We start from the raw sequence: 25,811 nt of genomic DNA on the forward strand, positions 1-25,811 counted from the left end.
GCTAAAATTTGGAACTACTGCTTAGTTTTAGAGATGGCACCGACCAAGGCAGGTAGGGCAGGTTTTTTCTCGTCTCGTGATTCGATTTTAAATATTATTTTTTATACTTAATTCAATTTATATATGAAAAACATTATAATTAATTTGATTTCATTCGAAAATAATAAAATATATTTTTTAAAAAAATAAATATAAAATTAAATAAATAATAAAATAATATTTTATATATATAGGATCGAAGCATAACGGATTTATTTAAAATTTGATTCTAATTTGATTTTAATATTTTTTCAAAAAAATAAATAAAAATAAAATATAATTTGATTCAAAATCTGATTTAAAAAAAAAAAAAAAGACTATAAATTTAAGTTGGGCAAAATCCTCACGTATTCGACTTGAGTTATCAACCGTACTTGCTTTAGCTTTAAAAAGTAATAGATGTGAACACTAATAATTCAGTACAGTTATTGAAGAATCGAAAGTCAAAAGTCTGGTTGCTTTAATGGTACAAATAACAAATGTCAAGCTCAATTATTTGATCAAATTTATTTTATTTTTAATTTATAAAATACTTTAATATTTTTGTGAAATAAAATATTTTTATTAAATATTATTTTAGAATAAATTTTTACAATTTAACAACTCGCAAATTGTTGTGAATTATTATTTTATTATCTAATATATATTGTAACAATAAAAGATATATTCAAAAATAAAATAAAAATGAAACATTTTAGATATCTCATAAATTTTAAAAGTGAAAGTCACAATAAATAAAAATAAAAAATGTCATATATTCTATAATCAAAAGAGATAAATAAATCTCATATAAGTTATGAATTGACCTATAATCCCAAATAAAATTCCTTACTCATTTCATCTTCAAATTAATAATTAGTTGTTATGATTTATTTTATTTTTTTTTAAATCTTTACTATTAAACCAAAATTATAATGTAATATTAATATAATAAAATTTTAAATTTTAAAATAAGAAAAAGAAAAGAAATGTACTAAATTAGATACTTATATATGCTAAATTAAATAGTTATATATGAGTGAAAGAAAATAGCTTATAAATTCGTTGTAAATTAAACAAAACAAATTTGAGTATTATTTCTTATATACAAGAGTTAAGTGCAAGAATATATAAATGGAAGAAGTCTTTACCTTAAGATAAGTTGATTAGTCAAGTTAGCTTGAAACGGGCTCAAAAGATCAATCGTATAGAGTTTTGGCTATCATTTGTATGGATTCCCATATATGTATTGTCAAACCAAACAAGGGATTAAACAAAAAATGAGTGGATGGTTAGGAACACCAAAATACACAAAAGGATTAGTAATGGAGATTATGTAAATTATATAAAAAAAATATTTCTAGATAACATAAAAAAAAATACTAATTGGGGTTTTAAATTTGTAGAAATGAGTAGGAGAGATTGCAAATAATTTGAATGAAAAATTGGTGGTCAAATAATTGTTAAACAAATTTAATTTTGGTGATTTTTTTTTAGACAATATATATATATATATATTTTGTTCAAATAGATTCTTAAAACCAAAGGAAGATTGTTTTGTTTCATTTGGAAATAACATACCTTAGATGAAATATTTTTCATAAAAAGGCTATTGAAGAACAAGGTACTTAACAAATCGTTAATAGAACCCAAAATGAGAAAAAATTTAAATCTAATATAAAGAATGAATTTTTAAAAAAACTAAGTGAAAAAAAATATTTATATTTACAATCAAAAGTTAGATGAATGGGTTTTTCTTGGGGAATGACATTGAAAGTAATAAATAGATAATAATTAATAGGGAAGATAATTGGTTACTTACATGAAAATTTTGAATAATGTAAATTAATCTTCTCTTAAACTGTAAATATTTTTTTAAAGATTCATTATCTCTTAAATAACAAAATAAAATAAAATATTTTTTAAATAAATGAAAGAGAAATACAGATATTAAAAAGTTAGTCAAAAATGGAAGTTAAAGTTTTTTTTGGCTCTAAATTCCAAGAGAATGAAAGACATAGAAATTTGATAATTAAATTTGAATGACTTGGCAACTTAACGCTTTTATATGGCAAATGAAGGCTATATATGTAGCAATCCACATGTCACAATTTTAGGCAACAAGGAATAAAAATATATGTTTGTTAGATATTTAATGACAAAAATTTTTTTTAATATATTGTTTTATCATTTTTTTAATGGTGTATCTATACTATTATGAAATATGGTGAGTAAACAAAGTTAAAAGCAAAAAAAATATTTTTACGTTGTCTACTTAAATTTACCTAATGTTTACTTTCTACTTTATTATTATTTTTCAATGACTGCTCAAATTTAATGTTGTTTATATAGATTCTAATTAGGTATATAAAATAATTAATGTTTAATAATTTTTTATTCACTCTAATCTAATAGTATTAATTTTTTCTAAAATCAAGTTTGAGTCGAAGTCAATTTTTAGTTGCACCATCAATTCAAATGTATATAAAAATAATTTTTATTTATTTAATTTTGTATTTATATATTATATTAATATAATTATTATTTAATACTTTAAATTAAGATATTAACTTAATAAAAATATTATATTTATGTATAATTAATATGTAATTTATATTAAAAAATAATATTTTATGAATGTTATACTAAATTATAATTATTAAATTAATTTCATGTAAAATCAACTGTAATTTATGAGTATACAGATTAAGTCAGGTATAAAAAAATAATATTATAACATCGAATCAAATTAGAAACGGATGTGAATATTAATGGGTTAAGTCAAGAAAATTTTGTTCTACCACAATCTGTTACCATCTCTAATTCTAACGTGTAGAAATTTTCTTTTTACATTAAATTGTCTATGTAAATATCTGACATACATATATTACTCATCCCTATTGCCTAAAATTGTGACATGAGGACTACCACATATTTGGCTTTCATTTGCTATGTAAGATCATTAAGCTGTCATATTTTCATTTTGAATTGTCAATGTTATTTAAACTTAATTATCCCTTTTCTATGTTTTTCATCCTTTAGGGTTTAAAGCCAAGAATACTTCATCTTCTATTCCTGGCCTACCTTTTCCTTAATATTTGTATTCCTATTTTATTTGTTTAGAAAAAATTGTTCTATTTTTTTTATTCAATAGACAATGGATCTTTAAAAGAATCTTTACAATTTGAAAAAGAGATGAATTTGCATATTCAAATCTTTATGTAAATAACTGATTGCCTCCTCCCCTCATTATTATTTATTTATTGTCTTCAATTTTCATTCTCCAAAAGAACCCATTCTTCTAACTTTTGATTGTAATTATAAATATTTTTTCACTTAACTTAAAAAATCATTCTTTATATTGGATTTAGGTTTTTTCTTTTTAAGGGTTTTGTCAATGATTTTTTCAGTATCTTTTTCGTCAGTAGCCTTTTCGTAAAGAATATTTCATTAAAGGTATATTACTTTTAATTGAAACATTTTATCCTTCTCTTTTGCTTCCCTGTCGTTTAACCTATAAACCAAAAAGATGGTCACCATAAGAGAAATTGTTAAATCCATGGTTTTTTTAAGTTAAAAAATAATATTGAGACTTTAATTAAAAAAAATTTTTTTTTGCCTATTGTATTCAAATAAATATTTTTTCTATAAAAATTCATTCATTTCCTCTATCAATTTTAATTATAAGTCATTTTTAATTGAATTTATTTAATATATATATATATATATTACTTTGCTTTATTGGATTTAGGTCTTCTAGCATTTTGGGTTTTTGAAAGGTTTAGTAAGTACATTCATCCATATAAGTGATTTCTTAAATGGATATTGATTGCCAAATTTTAGGTCATAACTCTTTTATCTCTTTCTTCTTCCAAATTCCTTTATGTTTTTTGCATTTGTTATTGAAAAAATAATTTCTCTCATTCATCATATTTAGAATTTTTTTAATGATTATTTGACCACTATTTTTTATTTGGGTTATTTATGATCTCTCATATAATAAAGGTTTTTTTTTTCTTTTTTTCAATTATAAAACTGTATTTTTATTATATTATCATTGCGTTATAATTTTGGTTTAATAATAAAGATTTTAATGAAAAAAATGAAATAAATCTCAATAATTAATTAGTGACTTTGTTTTTCTTTTTTATTTTTTTAAAAAGATAAAATGAATAAAGAATTTTATTTGAATTTATGGATTAGTTCATAATTTAGCTAAGATTTATTTGCCTCTTTTGATTATTGAAAAGATAATTTTTTTATTTTTACCAATTGTGACTTTTTCACATTTAAAATTTATGAGATATTTGAAATGTGTTAAAAGGGCATTCATGTTTATTTTACCTTCTGAAACATATTTTTTATTGTTGTAATATATATTGGTCAAATGCTCAATTAAAGATCTAATGTTTGCATGTGCTTCAATTAAAAATCTCAACTTTAATTTGCTTTAATGTAGGATATAACGTTTTCGAATTTGTTCAAATAAAGTCTTCGTTATGGTTATGGCTTACGCATGTAAAAAAATAGCGTGAATCATTGTTCTACAACATAATGAACGGTAGAAATAGCTATAAACTTTGCCTTATTCAATTTCTCTTCTTAAGCAAACTTTTCTTCCTCCAACTTTTTTTCTCAAGCAAACTTTGCCTTCTCTATTTTTTTTTCTAACCGAAGAACAAGCACTTAAAAATCAACCTCTCATCCATCAATCTTGCCATCAATAACCACCGTCGATCTTTGCCTTTCACCAGCAACGCAGCTTATTCATGATTGAAATTAGAATCTCTGGTTCAACCCTTTTGCTACATTTTTCTCTCTTTAAATCTTCAAATCAATACCCAACTACAACATAAAAATGAAGAGCTCAAGAATCACAGAATCTTATTGCCAAAATAAAGCCTTAGTCATCATTCACTACATTATCAATTGATCAACACCTCTTCCCTTTTCTAACTCTATGTTAAAACTAAAAATTCCTAAAAGAACCAAACCCAAAAAAAATAAAAAAACCCTTGTTGATGAATTCTTAAATCTTGCTGCTATGGCTGCTTCTGTGTATTAAAACATTTTTATTTGATTAATTGCTCAATTAAGGTTAGTTGCTAATTGCTGATTTTGTTGATTGCCCAACAACCCCTAGCCCAAAAAGCTTATCAAAACAATTGCTTTAGTGTGTATTTTTCAACCCTTTCAAAGATTCATAAACTTTGCCCAAATTTCTTGCTTTTCAATGGCTTATGATTATGAATTGCTATTATTTAGCCTCATTTGCTTGATTGTTCAAGGCTAATTTTTATGCTTAATTTTGTTTCTTGCCTTTATATTTTATTATCAATTGCTATTGTACTCAATTTTTGTGTTTTTTTTTTTAATTGAAGTTAATGGTTTTAACAGGAAATGTTAACAAAAAATGGATTTAATGACACATGTAAACCATAACCGTAACTTAATCATTATTTGAATAAATTCAAAAATGTTATATCTTAAATTAAACCAAATTAAAGCTGAAATATTTAATTAATAAAATATGCAAATATTAAATCCTTAATTGAGCATTTAACTATATATATTAGATAATAAAGTGATAAACCATAGCAATGTGTAAGTTGCTAAATTGTATAATATTATTTTATACTAAATTGTTGTTAAATTGATAATTTTTAGTGTGTTTGTTTTTTGATGATGGATGGTCGCAAAAATCTCTTTTTTTTAGATTAATGAAATTACAATTTATCCAATAAAAAACAATTATTATACTAATATTTTTGGAAAATTATAATTAAATTGAAATTTTATCTTTTACATTTATCTACCTTTAATACCTCCCAACCTAACATAACTTATAATAAGTTATATGTCTAATTTGATACATTGGTTTTATAACTTTTTATAGAGAAATTATATCATGCATGATCAATCAATAAAGCTCTATATTTAATAAGTATGATTAACAATGCAACACATATCATTTAAAGAAAATTAATAATTAAAAATAATAAATATATCAACTTTTTAATTCTTTTATAAAATTAAAAATTTAACTATCAATATTTAAATACATGATATAGATTCGCACATGTTATCAATTTAAATTTTAATTTTTACGAATTATTCTTTGCATCAATTAACATGTTATTAGAGTTTGTACTTGAATATTATAGATTTGAGAGAACTTAAACTCGTATTATATTTTTTAGTTAAATATATAGAAAGATAATTATAGACACTCGATTTGGTCCAAGCCCGGATCAATTGGGCCTGGTCAAAATAGGTAAGCCTATTTTTTATTTTTATTTATTTATTTATTGCTATTATTATTATTTATTAATATATATATTTTTATCTATTAATATATATTGTTATTTATCTATTAATGTATATAAATTTTTATTATTAACTATTATCTATTATTTATCTATTAGTATATATATGTATATATTTATTATTTATCTTTTTTTTTCTTTGGCTGGGATTAAAGGATATTGATTAGAAAAAGTTAAAATTTTACCGTGAATTTAAGATTAAATCAAAGTCCAGATTTGATTAAAAGATTGAATCACAATCCAAGAGGGAATTGAGACTCTTCTAATCAATCTCTATAATAGATCCATAGAGATCACACACAAAGGGAGGGAAGAAATAGAAGTTAAAAAGAGTTATGGTGTGTTAGAAATAATTTTAGGAATTTGTGAGAATTTTTTTTTTAGAAATTTTGAAGTCTTTTGTCCGAAAATTTTCCAAAATCCAACGAATTTTTCGACGACTTTTTCGATCAAATTTGAAGTTTTCGACAAGTTTTGCCAGATTCTGACGAAGTTTCAACCGAAATCTGGGTTCGAATAGAGAGAAGGAGAAGAAAAAAAAGGGAAGAGAGAGGAAGGGAAGAGAGAGAGAAATTAAAAAGCATATGGAGAAAGAGCGGAGGTATTTACCTTTTATAGCTCTCCAAAACGACATTGTTTTGCGCTTAAGAAAATTTTAGGATCCACGTGTTCCCATTTGGGCGACTCGACCTGTAACGTCAACCCGCTTCTGACCCAGATTCGACCCGCGCCTCAGTCGACCTTTTCAGTTGAGCCGAGCCACCAAGCCGCATCATTCGAGCCGTGATTTATGTCTTAAGCTGAGCCGTTTTTCGACCCGAGTTGAGCCGTTTCAAGGTTTTTTATATATATTTAATTAATTATTATTATTATTATTATATTAGAATTATTTTGAATTCCTTATTTTATCTTTATTTTTATTTTATTTTATTTTATTTTATTTTTTTAATGATTTTTCTAAAATAAAATTCCAAAAACAAAAAAAATATTTTTGAAAAAAAATGTATTTTTGGAAAAAGTTGAAAGTATAAATTTTTTTTAAAAATAAAAATTTCAAAAACATTTTAGAGAAAATTGAAAGTATCAATTTCCTTTGAAAATAAAATTTTCAAAAAAAAAAATATTTTTGAGGAAAAGTTAAAAGTATCAATTTTCCTTAAAATAAAAACTTTCTTTTTTTTTTGAAAAAATGGATTTATATCAAAAGTTGAATCACCATTCTTTTTTCTTTTTTTTTGATTTTTTTATGGTAAATAATCCGACGATGGAGCCTCTGCAAATGAAACAATAGTATCCTTGTATACTCTTAAGGTGAGAATTTTTTTTTAATTTTTTACTAAAAGTATTGGAGTTAATTAAGAATAATTTTCAATAATTAATTACTTGATAAAATTTTTAAAGCTTATTGGTTAACACAAAATTAAGCTGATACCATTTTTTGATGGGCGTTGTGAGGGTGCTATAATTTTTCTCATATATAACCATACTCCGAAACCTTATTCTGGTTAATAGACTTGAACTTATTCTTTTAGATACTCTTAAGTTTAGGTACCCTTAAGTTTAGGTGTTCATTAAAATAATAAATTTTTTAGGTGACCAATCATACATAAACAAAAAATATTAGTAACAATTCTTTAAATCAATATCTAACTATAGATCATCATATTTAAATGTTATGACAACAATGATTTAAAGATAGATTAAGAATTAAAAAAAATTTATAATCTTAAAATCAAGTGAGCGAAAGAATTATTTTTTATTAGGAAATGAGGGGAAAAAGATAAAAACCGGCACTGGATTATCTCGCTCCAGCGCCGGAGCTTAGTATTTCAGGAGTGAAACAATCTGCCCGGTGGCATGCATTCGTGGCCTTGGGCCGAGCCTTGCACACTATCCAACGCGTGATTTAAATAAATTAATAATATTGTGTGTAATTTTATTCGCCGCGTTAATACTATCAACGCTCACATGGTACTTTTCGTTTATAGGCTCACAATCACATATGGTTCTTTCGTATTGGTCCACGTCATTACACATAACAACAGCATCTATTCATTTCACGCCACCTGTACATTAACACACTTTCTATCTCCAAGACTGATACACACAATTCCACCCCTTCCATACCAAAAAAATAGTGTCTTCAAAACTTGGCAGCAGTCTGCTTCTCTAAAGCACACACTCTCTCTCTCTCTCGGTTGGCTGTTGAGGCAGAGAGGGAAGCAGGAAAAGAGTGAAACTGGAAGCGAGCGTTATTTTCATTTTTCTTCATTTCTTCGCTTTGAGCAGCGAAAAGTGTGAGACAATCGATTTTAATCTCTTCTCTATTTTGCTTAATTTAGGGCTCCAAACTCTGATTTTCAACATTTTGCTTATGTTTTTTTTTTTTTAAATTTTTCATTATTATTATTATTATTAGCAGAAGCAGCATTTATTTCAATTCAATGATCGAATGGAGCCTCGCCCGCCAGTTTTGCCGACAGATTACGGAATCTCAAACGGTATTTTCACATATTTAATTGCCGAGGTTCATCGATAGTTTACATGCATTTTTTTAAAAATTATTTTGATGCTACATTTTAATCTATTGGGATATGATATTCATTTTTCATTTTGTTTTTGTTTTTCACTGTCTGCATTCCGTTAAACTTGAACATTCTTGTTCTGTTTATCTGTTTGCCTGCAATGTCAAATTGCTTTTTGAATTTGTAATTTGTTTCTTCTAATTGTATAAACGGCTAAAATATATAATTGAGAAAAAAAAGGGGTTAATTTTGACCTAAGTTTTTGGATTTTGTTTCTGGTTTTTTCCAATTTATTGTCTTCTGATAATATTGTTTTTCTTCTTTGTGATTGTTTACTGAGTTTTATTCTATAGGTTGTAAAAGGACAAAAATTTCAAATGATTCAAAAGATTATGATAGCATTGCCTCTGCTGGAAATCCTCAGGATGAAACTGAGAAGAAGAAACCTAAGGTCTCTCCAAATGTTATCGATTATTCTGACCCATTTGCAGTGACTAATATGCTTCAAACCCTTAATGTTGGTGGTAAATATGGAAGTGTTACAAAGGATTTAGAAGCCCTTATTTCTAGGAATGCGCAATTGATTAGCAAGGTACTAGCTTTGCATCCTTGTCTTTCTAATGTGTTAGTGGATGTGGAAAAGAGCCCAAGGAAAGAGGCTTCAAAAGTGCCAAGTCGACAACTTGCCCATTTGTCACGGAATAATTTTATCGACTTGGACGATGACTCGCTTGGAAATGGCATCACATCATCATCACCTGTAGTGATTCTGGATTCAGATGATGAAGACAACAGAAATACGAGGCATCTTCATCCTGTTCAGGAAATTGTATTGCGGAAGCCATGTGGGGTATTACTTTCGAAGGAGATAATGGTATGTTCTTGTGAACATTTAGATTTTTAGTTGTGTGTTTGAGGATAAGAGATAGGTATGTAAAAGTCAAAGCAAAGATAATGAACTGAGAATATTGAATTTATCATATATTAGTTTTATAAAATAATTTTAAATTTTTAGAAAAAAAACTTCTTTTTTCATTTCACAATTTTTGTGGATCAAAGTTAATATCTTAGATCTGTCATGTATAATTTCCTATGTGTATAATTTAATTTCACCCGCATATATCCATCAAAAAAGAGGTAAAAAAACAGCATCCGAATATTTACAGTAGCTCTTAGTCATCTGAAGTTTCTCTCCAGGCTTTTTAAGTGTGAGTTTTAATGATTAGCCTTTGACACATAGCCATGGAATCTTACACTAGTGCTCATGTACAAAATTTTAAATCATCTGTGTGTATTTTTATGTGTGGTTATGAGAGAGATTAAGTTCCTAATCTTTCCCACTCTGACAACAATGAAGTTTTCTTCCCATCTCTCATCAGAAATGGCTTGGTTTCAGTTGAAGCAAATGAAATGAAGTTTAAAAACTAATGTTCTAATGTTTCTTGCATCACTTCTTCTGAATGCTAAAACGGTCAAATGGGTGATGTGGGAGAAAATTTTAAATATTATTTACTTGAGAAGTTGTGGATGTGATGTCAAGGTGAGAAACTAAATATATTCCGTTTCAATCCTATTGTATAATGAGTAACTTTTTGTACACAAAAAATATATGAATGAGAATCAAACAATGAGGAAAGCCATAGGATCTCAATCGACCATGATCAAACTTTATCTTTGTTCAGAGAAATTCACAGTCCACTAGTAAGTGTCACATAAATATGTCTTTATCTATGTTCAGCCTTTTCTCCTAATTTATTTACAAGCTGCATACAATGTAACTATCATATAAATGTTGATTGTGGGTATCTTGAGTGTAAAATTATAACGTAATCTCTCTTGTGTGTACTTGAGTGTATTTTGAGTAATGTGGTACTGGTCTTGAAACTCTAAATTGTATGTTTCGTTTTTATTTTTATTTTTATGCAATAGTAATTTAATTGGTGTGATTGATGAAGGTTGGGGAGTCTATGGGAAACAGAATTTATAGAGAAGAAAAAGTTAGTCTAACCAGTGAAACTGATATCAAGAAGGACAAAGGTGTTTATGTTGGTGTTGAAGAGTATGTTGATACTCAAAGTGAGACTGAAGATGATGGTTTGGGAGATATATGGCAGGAGATGTCAATGGCATTAGAGTTCTCCAAGGTATTTTACACTGCTCTTAAAATGTAATTGGTGGATATCCTTTGTCTTTATTATTAGTAGTTCTTGACTTTCTTTTGAAAAAGAAATATGTGTGCCTTTTATAGAAATAAATTGTGTCTAGATTTGTCAACTCTTATTATTCTCTGTATTGGGTTAAAAATTGTGCAAACATCTGATGTAGTTTCTTTTAATTTTTTGTTTTGAAGCTACGGAGACAACTAAGTGCTCTTGGCTTTGGGTTTTGTGTTTTGATCTTTTGTTAGTTTGGTCTTTGGTCGTATTCAGACCGTATTGGTTCTTTTGCATTTAGGTTGAAAGATGGTGTGGAAAAAAAGACCATATGGAACAAAACATATAAGAGCAAAGGGTTCATAACCAGATGATTTTGCTAAATGAAATTTGTACATGATGTAACTTTACTCACACTTGATATTATTTACTAGCATACATAGACATGAAAGATTGTTTTATTTTTCTTTAATTTCCTTTTGAGTTACCTACATACACTATGATCTGATTCTAAACATCTTGGTCTTGTTCTTTATGATGTAAAATTGTCCTCACTATTTCTGGTTGTGTCATTAAGAAACAACTATTTGCACTGTTGCTTCTATTATTTTAGGGGCAGATTATGTTGGATCTGCTACATGCTTCTCACCATCTGCAGGCAATTAATTATCCCCTAGCAAGTATCTCCAATGTTCATTATGACTTATGCTGCCTTTGGTAGGACGCTTTTGAGGATCCTTCGAGTGAACTCGTGTCAGAAGATGAGGACTGTGATCATTCTTTTCTCTTGAAGGATGATCTTGGTTATGTGTGTCGCATTTGTGGGGTTATCGAGAGAGGAATTGAGACTATAATTGACATCCAATATAACAGGGTAAGTCAATCTTATGCTATTGAGCTGTATGATTGTCCAACATCATGTTACAAATTAGTTTTTAAATATCTCTGATTCCATTCTAGCTTTATATGCTTGACCTTGGCATAAAAATTTGGAATTTTCGAGCCAGGTATAGTCAGTAGTCAGTAGGTTGAACTTAATTGAAGGAAGTCTGTATATTTTACTTCATAGAGGGCCTGTTGTCAGGCAAAATTTGCCAAAGGAGTAACCTTCTCCGCCTGCACCTTCAGTGCTTTTTCCCAAGCTACATCCAAAATGCAGACATACATGCTTACACATTCAGAAGAAGATATGCATTGAGTCTATTTAGGTTTCGTTTGGTTGATGCTTTTGCTATTTGCCTTGAGTTTACTATTTGTTTTATATTTTTTGTTTTGCTTTCTATTAATTTTTGCCAAAAGACATATAGCAAATAGTAAAAGTATCCAAAAAATGAAGCTTTAGTAATGAAAGCAGATTTTAATGTAGCTTACACCAATATTAAACATTAAGGTAGAACCAGCTATAGCTCATCCTGGATGTGCCAATTTAGTTGTGCATTTGTTTCACTTGCTTTAGTGATTTCATCAGCTGGCCAAGAGTTTTCCCTGTAAAACTTAGCCCAGTATCACCAACAAAATGTTTCAAGTTTTATTGAGCTTAGCTTGGAGAAAAGCCAAATGGTCAACCAAAGTTGAAGTATAGAATGCTTGGACTAAAGATAGCATGGGCTGTTTAGTATGGTTCTCTTTCTATTTTTTTTTTGGTAACATTTTATTGATTTTCAAAATGTCATGAATTTTATTGTTGTATTAGATGAGCCAACAATGTGGCAACCTGGCTCAGTTTTCCGTGCTATCAGCCTATCACCTTGAAGTGATCCTTGAAGCTTTTTCAGAAGTGAATGGCTTGCTTCTTTGAATACTTTGGCTGAGATAGTGTGTTTTATTGTGTAGACCAGTCTGTAGCTGGGATCTTTATCCAAGTTACACTTGGTAGACCTGGTATTGTAAGGTCAACTTGTGTCTATTAGTTGCGGTGGAAATGAGGCCAAACTCTGGTATTTTGATTCTTTTGTCTCATGTGAGGTTGCCTTTTGTTGCCCATTTAGTTTTCATTTTATCAATGGATGCTCAAATTCATATTTAGGTTGATTTATTGTTTACGGCAGCTATGTTGTTATAAGCATTAATAACAAGGTTGATTTATTGTTTTTCGATTTTTTTTTTCAAATACTTGCTTATATGTTCAGGTTGGGCTAAATTCAACTATTAGGCCTTATCTTCATTTCCTGGCTGGAACTTTCATTGTCTGATTCTTTTTCCTTTTATCTATCAAGGCCAAAAAGAGTACAAATACTTATGCATCAGAGCCACGGAATGCAAAAAACAGAGATTCAACTGAAACTGTTGGAGTTAAGTTTTCTGAAGATGATTTAACAATAACTGACATAACTGCTCATCCAAGGCATATGAAGCAAATGAAACCTCATCAAATAGAGGGCTTTAATTTTCTTCTAAGCAATTTGGTGGCAGATCATCCTGGGGGCTGCATCTTGGCCCATGCTCCCGGATCTGGAAAGACATTTATGATAATCAGCTTCATGCAAAGTTTCCTAGCCAAATATCCACATGCTAAACCACTAGTTGTGCTTCCAAAAGGAATCTTGGCTACATGGAAAAAGGAGTTTGAAACGTGGCAAGTAGAGGATATTCCACTGCTTGATTTTTATACTGTGAAAGCGGATAATAGGTCTCAGCAATTGGAGGTGTTGAAGCAGTGGGTTGAGCGCCGAAGTATCCTTTTTCTGGGATACAAGCAGTTCTCTACCATAATTTGTGATGGTGGAACCAGCCAGACTTCTATTTCTTGCCAAGAGATACTGCTTAGAGCACCTTCAATTCTAATTTTGGATGAAGGGCACACACCAAGGAACGAGAACACCGATGTGTTGCAATCCCTTGCAAAAGTTCAAACAACTCGAAAAGTTGTGCTTTCTGGAACTCTCTATCAAAATCATGTCAAAGAGGTATTTAACATACTGAACCTTGTTCGACCAAAGTTTCTTAGGTTGGACACTTCCAAAGCAGTTATCAAACGGATAATGAGCAAAGTGCATATATCAGGAGTGAGGAAGCAGGTCAAATCTGGAGCAGATGCAGTCTTTTATGATTTGGTGGAGCACACACTGCAGAAGGATGAAAATTTTGAGAGGAAAGTCTCAGTCATACATGATTTACGTGAGATGACTAGCAAAGTCCTTCATTACTATAAAGGAGATTTCTTGGATGAGCTTCCTGGACTTGTTGATTTCACTTTAGTACTTAGTCTTAGTCCCAGACAGAAGGTTGAAGTTCAGAAGTTAAAAAGGTTTCAAAGGAAGTTCAAGATTTCATCTGTTGGTAGTGCTGTTTATTTACATCCAAAGCTGAATTCCTTCTCCGAGAATTCTGTCACAACAGATGCTAAAATGGATGACTTGTTAGAAAAACTAGACGTCAAAGAGGGAGTCAAAGCAAAATTTTTTCTTAATCTGTTAAATTTATGTGAGTCATCTGGTGAGAAGCTCCTTGTTTTTAGTCAGTATCTCATACCCTTGAAGTTTTTAGAGAGATTGTCTGTGAAAATGAAGGGTTGGTATCCAGGAATTCAGATTTTCTCAATCTCAGGTGAATCAAGTACCGATCATCGAGAGTGGTCTATGGAACGCTTCAACAACTCTCCCGATGCTAAAGTGTTCTTTGGATCTATTAAGGCTTGTGGAGAGGGAATTTCTTTGGTAGGGGCATCCCGAATTATAATCTTGGATGTTCATCTTAATCCATCTGTGACCCGGCAAGCAATAGGCCGCGCATTTCGCCCCGGCCAAAAGAAGAAAGTGTATGCATACAGATTGATTGCAGGTGATTCTCCCGAAGAGGAGGATCATTCTACTTGTTTCAAGAAGGAATTAATTGCAAAGATGTGGTTTGAGTGGAACAAGTATTGTGGTAACCGATATTTTGATATGGAGACTGTTAATGTGAATGAGTGCGATGATCTGTTTTTGGAAAGTCCCTTGTTAAGGGAAGATGTTAGGGTTCTGTACAAAAGGTAAGTCCTTTTATTCAACCCCATTTCATTTTATTTTCTCTTGGTTCATGCATTCCAATTTCTGTTCTCCATATTTTTCAGGTAGATGCTAGGACCAAGGGCGGAGGCTGACATAGGCAAAAAAAAAAAGAAAAAAAAAAGAGAATTGGGCTATTTCCTTGCCAAAAGCTTCTAGCTGATGTTGTAGCCAGGTTTCTTCGAGTAACCCAGCCAGAACCATCTCATATAACGTCCTTTTAGCTTTTGTCATTTCGTGTTCGATATAATCTTCCAACTTCTAAGCAGCAATATATAAAAATTAGAGATTAGATTGTCTCATGATTCTCGAAAATATGTTGTAGCTTTCTAATTCTTTCCATAAATTTTAGTTTAAAATTCCGCTGGTGATAGTATATCAGATAATTTTTTTCAAATACAAAACCGTAATTTCGATTTTTCCAAAACAGGAAGTGTTTTCTGAAAATAATATTTCTGATAGGGAAACAAAGACAAATGTAACTGTGATCTGTCCGATCACAAGGTTTGTTTATTAGCAAAATCAATACCGAAGTAACACAGTATGATTTATATTCATCCCGTATACAATAACGGGCTGAATCTTTTATAGAAGTCTCAACGGTGGTCGGTTCAGTAATCAGTGAAAGAAGATGCAGCCACAAAAGAAGTCCTAAGAATTGTCAATTTCCTTAGTAGCAAGTTAGGTATCCAAAATCCATGCGAAGTTTCTGAAAATGCTGAAGGTTTCATTGTTTGCTCATTTTCAAATTGTAACAAAAAAGTAGAAAATAGTGAACCAGGATAGCCATTAGACTATATTCCATGGTAAGTGACAAATTGACTGTTAATTTGATATATTTGTTCAGTTAGCAGAGTCAAAATCATCGTGTCCAGCCGGATAGAACAAGCCAATTCCTACCTTTATTTCAAATCAGGAGTGTTTTATCTTCAACACTGAAGCTGCAACTAATTGTACATTTTCCCTTCACATATTAAACAAAAATTATGTATCTTTACAAATATGCTGACCCTCCAATCAATTTCTTGATATATTACAACTGTGTTTTATACTTTTCCATATTCAGAGGATTAATCTTCCCAATACCTTGGCAAGCAAGAAGATTTTTCCGAGGAGTTGAGAATCTGGCTCCCGCTCTCCGGTTTCTTCTCTCCATATGAGAATAATATGAAGATTAATCAATGCAAATCTGCAGTCAAGTACAGTTCATGCTACAAAATCATGTAACAAATGAGAGGAACTGAACCTGTGCTGCCGGTTACCGGGATTTATGCATTCAAAATCGGCTGATTCAGCTGGTACAGAAGATGCTGCAGGATTGTATATGTCATCCCCTCTCATTGTAACAAAATTTTGATGGCCTCCACCTGACATAGGTATACTACCACCCTCACAATGCTGCAAACCCAGAGTGAGAGAGACACCACTTCCACTTCCAAACCTCCCCAATTCTGACATGTGGTAAGCAGCAGCAGCTGCCATAAACCGAGCACTACCGCCATCAGGATGAGCAATTGCGTCAGGGAAGAGATTAGAGTCATCGACATTAGACCTCTGTTGCTCCCTTAGCTTCAGTAACACATATTCAGTTTCAGCTTCTCCATGAGTGACATTTTGCAAACCCACTCCAGTGGTTGATCCTGCCATATCTACATCAGGTACACAGTCGGATTTGGAATCCATCAACTGTCCAGTGCTACATCTCTCTACAGCTGATGAACTCCCACTTTGTTGCAGATCTTCACCTCTGTCCTCAGAGGTCCTTGTATCACCTTTTGTTGCTTTGACTGCATTTTCAGATGATGAATTAGAGTCCATTTCTGCATCCGCAAATTCTTCCTTGTACATCTCTTCAACCATAGGCTTCCAGAGACGCACCCGTGCATTAATAAACCAATTGGAAACCTGAGCAGATGCAACTATGTCATCAAGGCAACAATAATTATACATATATAAATGATGTCATCATTTACATAATTATCCATAGAGATGCTGCCACACACTGATCAATACTAAAAACTCAAGTAGGACGACACAACATAAATTTATTAATTCTAGCCATTAGTAACTTGCAAATAGTGCATGCGCTGAGGATTAAGAGGCTAATGAATTACTCACAGCTATTCTGCTGGACCGAACATGTAAAATAAAATACTATTGACTGTTCTCCCATTTGGAAGAATTAAAGCCCATGTTTTGCAAATGAGGTTGCTTTATTCCTACTTATTAGAACCTACTTCTACCATATACCCAGCATTTTTAGCTACTGCTTCCACTACTAATTTTAATCTTTATAACCTTAATAACACTTTCCCAGCCTAGTTTCAAGTCAACACTCCTTACGCCAAACAATTTGCTACAAGCCCAGTTTAGCAATCTGCTTTATCATATGTTAGTAAAGATGATTACCTGACTTCTAGTCAAGCCCGTCTGCCTTGCTAGCATGATCTTATCAGAATCCTTTGGGTAACTGCAGCACAACAGAAACATCAGTAAGTACGACTGAGGTATTGAGATTTTTTAGAAGAGTAAGGTTTGAGAAATTAGTAACGAGGGAGCGTCATGTCAAACTTACGGATGTAGAAAATGCTCAAACAGCCAAGCACGAAGTATTGAAACAGAGCTTTCAGGCAGCCCTCTCTGAGGCCTCCATGCATGTTGGTGCATCATACCAAGCTGCTGAAGAGCTCTCTGTTGCCTCAGCTGCTGATCCACATAACGCAGACGAGTAATTCCTACTGCTTTACTGTTTTCCGAAGTATCCTGCTCTCCAAGACTTCTACGTGTTGCCTGAATTTGACCATTAATTGCATCTCGCAAGCATCGAAAGTGGCGGGATATAGTCTGTAGTGCAAGTGCTGTGTAAGGCTTAGCAGCTCCACACCCTGCTATCACATCAAATGATGATACTACAATCTGCATCTGATGATAATACTGTTTATACCTTCTATCAACCTGAAGCAACAAATATTCAACATCAGACACAATCAGAAAATCAAAAAATAAAGCAGTATTTATATAACCAAGAGAATAGGCCTAACATGTTCACCTTCCAAGAGCCCTTTATCTTTACACATGAATTTGTTTCCATCATAGGGGAGAGAATTGTGCGCATACATTAACAAGAAGAAGGATGATGCCGCATGAGATGCTAATAATTTAATCACAAGAACCAATTGACATAACAACATTCATAAAAGAAACTTTCTATAGCAAAGAAGATAGATACCTATGTCATTTTAGTTACACCAATCAATCAAACAACAGAAAAGAACAAAGTTCTACTTATCAAAGCTTCTTTAGAAAACCAGAATGAAAAAAATCCAATAGCTCCTAGGCCTCCAGTTGCAATAGCTTTTCTGAAAAGCTTACATAAAATGTAGGAAGTTGAAGTGGAGATTAGTAAGAAGTCAGTATGTCTTCAGCAACTATAACCATCCAAAATATAAGTTGGATTTCTCAGTTTATTAATATCATAACAGAAAAGACAAATCTCACCCCAGTGTTCCCCACGAAATAAAAAGGAAGAAGGTTACATGGGATTTTTCTCCCTTGAACCCCAATAAGTTTGATAAAAAGTTTTAGGCTTGACACGAAATATTTATTTACAGTTGATTGTAATCTTATAATCTATATATTTATATTTGTATCCCTAGAATTAAGGTAAATAAATTATGATAGACAATCCCACTAGTTAGTTATATATAAACCTAAGGTGCTTATATAATTTTTTATGAACAGTTTTTCAATATACATTCAGTTTTACTCTTAGTTTTTCACACAATTTTATTTTTTAGTTTTTTCACATGATATCAAAGCTTTAAGCTCTTCTTGGAAAGCAAAATTTTCGGCCTTCATTGTTGATTTTTATTTTAGGCCTTCATAGCCATTTTATTTTTCCCTCTTTAGCCTTCATTGCTAAGAATCATTTCTGGTTATATTTTAGGACTTGTTTCAGTTCAAATAAAGATATCACTACCAACTAATTTGAGAAAGTGTCAACTAGGAAAATCACCGGAGTACTACAAATATCTCGGAAACCAAGAGAGTTGGACAGAGAAAAGATTGAGAAGCTGAGAAGCCTATTGAAAACTCTTGAAAAGCCTACTGAGGTATGTTCCTTGGGTAAGGTCTCTAGTTTAGGCAAAACTTCTGGTTTTCATGGATTAAATGTCTCCGTTAAGCCTGTTACGAGTTCTTGGGTCATTGAGTTAAGAGCCACAGACCATATAACACATTCCTCACAGAAATTTAGTACATATACCATGTGTCTTAGTAATAAAAAATTGTTGTTATAGATGGTTCACTTGCTATAATGGTAGGATTAGAAGATATTCAAATTAATCCCTCGTTTATTCTTTAAAATGTTCATTATGTTCCTAGATTGTCTATTAATCTGATATCTACACAAAAATTTACCAAAGATATGAATTGCAAAGTGACTTTTTATCCCTTTTATTGTGATTATGCAGGTTCAGTAACTGATAGAAGATCCACATCAGGCTACTGCACTTTCCTAGGTGGTAATCTTGTGACTTGGAGGAGTAAAAAACAAAATGTGATGACAAGATCAAGTGCTGAAGCAAAGTTCAGAGCAATGGCTCAAGGAATTTGTGAACTACTATGGTTAAAAATTATCCTAAAAGACTTGAAGATCGAGTGGGATAGACCAATGAGACTCTATTGTGATAACAAGTCCACACTAAGCATTGCACACAATCCTGTGTAACATGACAAAACAAAACACATTGAAGTAGACCAGCATTTTATAAAAGAGAAACTAGACAGTGGGTTGATTTGTACACCGTATGTATCAACCAAAAGTCAACTTGCAGATGTGTTGACTAAAGATCTCAACAGTAAAACATTTCAAGAAATTATTTCCAAGCTGAGAATGAAAAACACCTATTCACCAACTTGAGGGGGAGTGTGAAAAAACACTTATTTATAGCTGATTGTAATCTTATAATTTGTATATTTATATTTGTATTCCTAGAATTAAGGACAAAAAATTACGATAGACAATCCTTTAATTATAAGATCAACTTTTAGGAAGATTTAGTTTCCTAATTTACCCACTAATTAATTGTATATAAACCTAAGGTGCTTGTATAACTCTTTATGAGTAGTTTTTCAATATACATTCAGTTTTATTCTTTGTTTTTCACACAATTTTATTTCTTAATTTTTCCACATGTGGAAATTTGTAATCTTACATCAGATGGAGACCAGAATGCGCCTAAACTCATGCACATGTGAGTGTGTGCACACACACACATTAAGTGAGGGGAGAGAGGAAGAGTTTGTGCACTTCAACTAATCCAATTGAAAATTTTTCTAATCTCAACTTTAGAGAATTGTAGTTCTATAAATTCTATCACAAACTAATAAAGAAAGTGACTGCAATAGTAAACTGCCAGACATTACATCAAATATAATTCATTTTGCAGTGTAAGTGCAAGAAAAATGCAAAAGAATGTGTTTTCCTCGGCAAGAGATGGGAAAAATATATAATCTAGTGATCTGACTCTTACCTCATCCAACATGGACAACAGCTTTGTTAACTTGCTTTGAAGTTCTTGTCTTTCAGCATGTGAAAGCTCGTTTCGAGAGTTATTGGAGGATTCTTGCTGGTTTGAAGGCACATTCTTTGATCCCCCACCATCTTCCTTGGAACTCTTCATCCGGTTGTCTTGTGAGCTTTGGTTTTTCTCTCCATCAGGCTGCTTTAATGCCTTCCGAACATTAACAACTTCATCAAGCAGTTGTTGTGCTGCCTTGAGATATTTGGAATTAGCAAAAGTTCTTGCGACACTTGACACTCCATATGCAGATAAATCCCCTTTATTTGACTCTTGATTGCCTCCAGAAAAACCAGGTGGCAGATATTCACCAATTCGTGGCTGTTCATCTCTAGACGAGCTATTCCTGTTGCCACCCTCTCCAGTAAGTGATGGATTAGGACTCAAGAATGAAGCAAAACCTGAATTGGGATTTCGGAAGGGGATAGAAGTCATTTGAATTCCAGAGGGAAGTTGGGTACCAAGACTTAAGGATAATCCTTGACCTTGCAAGTTTTGACCACTATGAATGATACTGGCAGTACCACCCATTGGATGCATAACTAGCATTTCATTTCTACCATCCCTCCAAGCACTAAAATCATGCTCCCCAACTCGTGAGCCACCAAGGTTTGACAAGATTTCTTGCTGCTGTGAAGTTGAATTCGAAGCTTCGACAGCCTGAATCTCAATGCAGTTGTTTTGTTGGTGTGAATTCCCAGCAAATGCATCTGAATATGACCCGGAATTCATATACATCATTGTATTACCGGAAAGAACTGACGCATCTGGATATGACCCAGGAATCGATTCTCTTAAATAGATCATTGGAGCGGTATCTCTTTGATTATTAGAACCAGAGTAATAAGTAGCCATATTTCTCACAATCTTGAAACTTTCCAGCCCCCCCGTTCAAGTCAGATTACATAGTCATGCTATGAACTGAAAATTGGCAATTGAAATGACTTCCATTATAAACAACTTTGAGCACATTTAGAAAATAGAGATATATAGAATTCAAAACTACAGCAGAAAAATCTGATATGCACATCTTACTCTCAACCAAACATATAACCTCAGAACATATATAAAAGAATAGAATGATTCATACTATTTTATAATTGTTATCCGAGTTTGTCAACAAAGGCTCAGCAGCTTGACAATCTATAATTATCAGTTTCTAACTTTCTATTATAAATAGAAGCTTTGAACTAAGGAGTTTAAAACTTGAATAGTCTGCAGCAAACAACAATGAAAACTTTAAACAAAAGACTACAGAAGAATCAAACATACATAGTCTATTCCGTATGCATGAGCTCATCATAGTTTCTGAGATAGAAAATTTTATAGATAAAAAACAAGCCAGCACAAGCCAGCAACTATGAGAAATCTACAAGCACTTAAAAAAATCCCATGAAGATTAAATACAAAATTCAAACCTGGGGAAACATGATAAAAAAGATAACTAAGGAAGAAAAAGAAGGACAAGGTCAAGTTAGAGCCATCAATTATTTATCAAACAGCCAACAAGGAAAGAGAATGAAAACAAAAAAGAACCAAAGAAACAAGACAAACCTAAAATCTGTAAATCCCAATAAAAATTTTTTTTTACTTATGATGTTCATCTTGTCCAGGCACAAAAGAGAAAAGAGAAAGATAAGTGGAGAGAGAAACTTCGAAAAAGAGAAGAAACAAAATTTAAAAGACAATATCTACATCTCTTGGGTTAAGAAAATGAAAATAAAGTAAAAAATTATATAAATATGAATAAAAAATACCTGGAAACCAGCAACAGTTGTGGGAGTTGTGGGGAGCAGGAATTCTCAAAGACACCACCTGATCCGCTGATGATAACAAAAATCCTTAAGAAACCAAACACTTTGTGATCCCAAGAACCCAGAACAACAACAACACCCCAACACTTCACTTTTCATCGAAATTTTTGCATACACCACAATAAAAATATAAAACAAAATAAACCCAAACTGAAAAAAAAAATCTTTTTTTAGTTTGTTCTTCCAAATAAAAAGGTAATGATAATAATAATTCTAACTCAAAGAGATAGAGAGAGGGGGGGAAGCAAAGGTAGACAAAAGAGCAATGAATGAATTATATCACTTTTTTTGCTCTTTTTTACCAATCATATATTCTCTATCCATCATTTCCATCAAAACCCACGTGAGAGATTCACACACAAACTTGAACCCAAAACCTCTCTTGCCCTCTCCTTTCAAAAGATGACAGCTTTTTCTCTTCTAACTGCTTATGTCTTTTTAAAAAACATAGTTTCTTCTTTTTGGAGATAAAAGAGGAAGAAAAAAAAAACAACTTTTTGCTTTTTGAGGCTCTTGCTTTGAAACCCAGTTGTAGTAGTTGGTACTACTTGTGACCTGACCTCCTTCTCTCTCTCTTTGCTTCTTCTTTCAAATTCTTCCAGTAATGCTTTCTTTGTTTTGTTTCTTCTTCTTCTTCTTCTTCTTTGGGTGTTGTTAGAGGATATATGTTTGGTTAAGGAGTTCTATCTCTAACTACCAGTTGGTGGACCTAAAACCCTCCCTTAAACCTCCTCTTTCATCACCATCTCTGTCAATCCCCTTTGCTGTCTCTCTCATTCTTCAGTATGGAACCTCTGGTTTTTCCATTGCTGCAATATCCACCATATAATATGACCCATATTCTATTCTCTGATTATTTATTTATTTATTTATTTGTATTTTTAAATGTGAAAGGCAAAGCAGTAGGTGCCCATATCACTGTTCTTGTCTTTTTCTTCTAACTAATGTTTAGTTTAGAACTCCATGGTTCTCTACTTTTCTTTATTTATGTTTTGACCCCTTTAGTTTCTTATTATTGCATCATTGTCTTCATAAGTTTTAATAATCTCTTGAATATGCAAATTAGGTTAGTTGTGTACAGGGTTGAACTTCTGCCATTTCAAGTACTGTCTGGCCAAAGTCAAATGTTTTAACTCCAATGTGTTTTATTCTATTGTAGTGATTTTTTTTATTAATTTAATATTTTGTTTATTGGTATTTTCTTAATATATATTAAAAATTTATTATAATTATAATTTTTATTTTTACATATAATTTAATAAAAAATCTCAAAACTCAATCTATAATATTTTTAGTCTTTTTCTATATTCAAAATCAAATAATTTTTAAATACAATATGAGTTCGTTTTTTATATAATGTTAATTAAATTTTTTAATTTCATAAGTGAAGTTTAAAAATTAATATAATTTTTTAATTAATTTTTTTAATATATTATAAGAAATATATGTCACTTTACCAACTTTATATATAAAATTTAAAAATTTTATTATCAAAAATAATTTCTCATAAAATATATATAAAATATCTTTTATATATATATATATGGAATGTCTTAAATAAATTGATAGAAATCAATGGATATATAAGGAATATGGGCTCTCTCTCTCTGTCATCTTTTTTTTCCAATTTCTTCCACAAGCTTGAATCTCAAACCCAATATTTTGTTTATATTTTAAAAAATAAATATGATTAACATTTGATGATTTGCAAACCCAAAATTTTTTACATTAAAAAAATAAATATGATTAACATTTGATGATTTTATCATTAATTTAGTTGTGGTGACATTGTCTAACATGGCTTAAAGAAACAAAGAAATGGTTTAGTACAATTTAGGTTGATTAGGTTTGTCAAGTCAAAACACTAAAAATTAAATGTAGGCTTAAAATTCAATTATAAGTAAGGTAAATTCAAAAACCAAAAATCTTATCTTAATTGTCTTTACTCTAGAAACCCTTCCAATTTCCAAACAATACCTACTATGAAAAAATAAAGTTATACCATATGCTTGGTTTTTCATGGAAAATTTATCAAAATTTTTCTCGATCATTTTCAATTCGTTGACCATCAAAGAATAAGATCAATTTTTTTGTATCTGTCCATAAAATCAATGGTTATTTTCTTTTTGATTGTATAAAATTTTGAAGAATAGACTTAATGTTGTGGCAATTGGACCCCAAAAAAAAAGTATTGAAGCAAAATTTGGAGGGTTGATGATGGTTAATATTTAGTAATTTGTAAGGTAAGGCAATTATATAATTTTGGTAATATGGACCCATGTAGCTGCAATTCCCAAATTTAGTTTTTTTTTTCTTTTTGTTGGTTGACATAAAGGATATAAATTAATTTAAATTGACTCCATCATATAGTTAATAAATAGAGATTAATAGGAAGTAGGTACATTTGACAATTTTATGCAATTTATATTGCTATCAAGTTCAAGTTGTATACTTTATATGCATTCAAATTTCATAGGGGAAGAAAGTTCAAACTTAATTGAAGTTTCTTTTGAATAGATCAACTCATTTGATAGAAGATTCAATAATTGAATGAGTTAAAATAGTATTGGAGTTTTATTTTTTTAATTTATTAATTGAAATTTAATTACATTGTAGTTGTAAAGTTAGTCCATGTATTTTATTCCAAGATTAAGACAATTGTAGATTTTTTTGAAGACTTATATTGGACATATAGGTCATTATTGGTCCATTATTAATAACAAAATTTAAAATAAACTTTATAAGTGAAATATTCAATTATTATTAATTCAACCACTACATGTTGACTAGTTGTATAATTATTAATTATTATTGATTGATGAATAAAAATAGATATTTGTATTATATTTTTTCCACAAAAGATTACTCTTATTAAAAAATTAAACCTCACTATAATATCTAAGGTATGGGTGATTACGGTTTAGATTAAATAAAATTTGAGTCAATTTTTTGAATAATAATATAAAATTATGAATTTTTAATATTCGATCGAAATTTAAATTAAATTTTCATATGATACAAATCAAATTAAACCGAATTTTTTAGGTTTGATTCGATTATGTAGCTTTTTAAATTTATTTTTTATTTTTATATATTATTTTAATATAAATTTTAATATATTTAAATACATCTAGGTATAAACAATTAATTTATAAAATTTTAAATATATAAAAATTAAAAAATATATATAATTTAATTCAATTTTTGTAAAAATTTTTAATTTTTATATAAAAATTCAATTCGAACATAATATATATATATTTAACATCTGAATTTAATTTAAATTAAATAAAAAAAATTAATCTAAACTAAATCAAACATTATAATTTTAAATCATTTTTTTCTGACTCGTAATCTAATGTTTGTTTTCATGGCTAAGAAAAAACATTAGACAAGTAATTAAATTA

The 25,811-nt window shown here is 30.3% G+C and overlaps 2 protein-coding genes across 4 annotated transcripts; one reads left to right on the forward strand and one right to left on the reverse strand.

Annotated features, from left to right (window-relative positions):
* Positions 1-8,502: 8,502 nt before the first annotated feature.
* Positions 8,503-15,310, forward strand: DRD1 (SNF2 domain-containing protein / helicase domain-containing protein). 3 transcript variants are annotated; one of them, XM_022871589.2, is made up of 7 exons: positions 8,503-8,641; positions 8,764-8,845; positions 9,223-9,743; positions 10,825-11,013; positions 11,744-11,896; positions 13,239-14,992; positions 15,074-15,310. In XM_022871589.2, exons 2-7 carry the CDS (start codon positions 8,797-8,799, stop codon positions 15,075-15,077), a joined length of 2,670 nt encoding a protein of 889 aa, XP_022727324.1. In that variant the 5' UTR covers positions 8,503-8,641; positions 8,764-8,796; the 3' UTR covers positions 15,078-15,310. The 3 variants fall into 3 exon arrangements, with proteins under 3 accessions (XP_022727324.1, XP_022727323.1, XP_089617360.1); XM_022871588.2 differs by having other exon boundaries at positions 8,767-8,845; XM_089761234.1 differs by lacking the exon at positions 15,074-15,310 and having other exon boundaries at positions 8,767-8,845; positions 13,239-14,996.
* A 578-nt stretch (positions 15,311-15,888) lies between these two features.
* LOC111283161 (BEL1-like homeodomain protein 7) lies at positions 15,889-23,255 on the reverse strand. Its single transcript, XM_022871595.2, has 5 exons — positions 22,348-23,255; positions 20,543-21,511; positions 17,584-17,963; positions 17,418-17,478; positions 15,889-16,913 (listed from the first exon to the last, which is right to left on the reverse strand). Exons 2-5 carry the CDS (start codon positions 21,443-21,445, stop codon positions 16,215-16,217), a joined length of 2,043 nt encoding a protein of 680 aa, XP_022727330.2. The 5' UTR covers positions 21,446-21,511; positions 22,348-23,255; the 3' UTR covers positions 15,889-16,214.
* Positions 23,256-25,811: the final 2,556 nt, after the last annotated feature.

This window comes from Durio zibethinus, chromosome 5 (assembly GCF_047325235.1).
Source record: "Durio zibethinus cultivar Kanyao isolate XHJ-2024 chromosome 5, ASM4732523v1, whole genome shotgun sequence".
Classification (NCBI taxonomy): domain Eukaryota; kingdom Viridiplantae; phylum Streptophyta; class Magnoliopsida; order Malvales; family Malvaceae; genus Durio; species Durio zibethinus.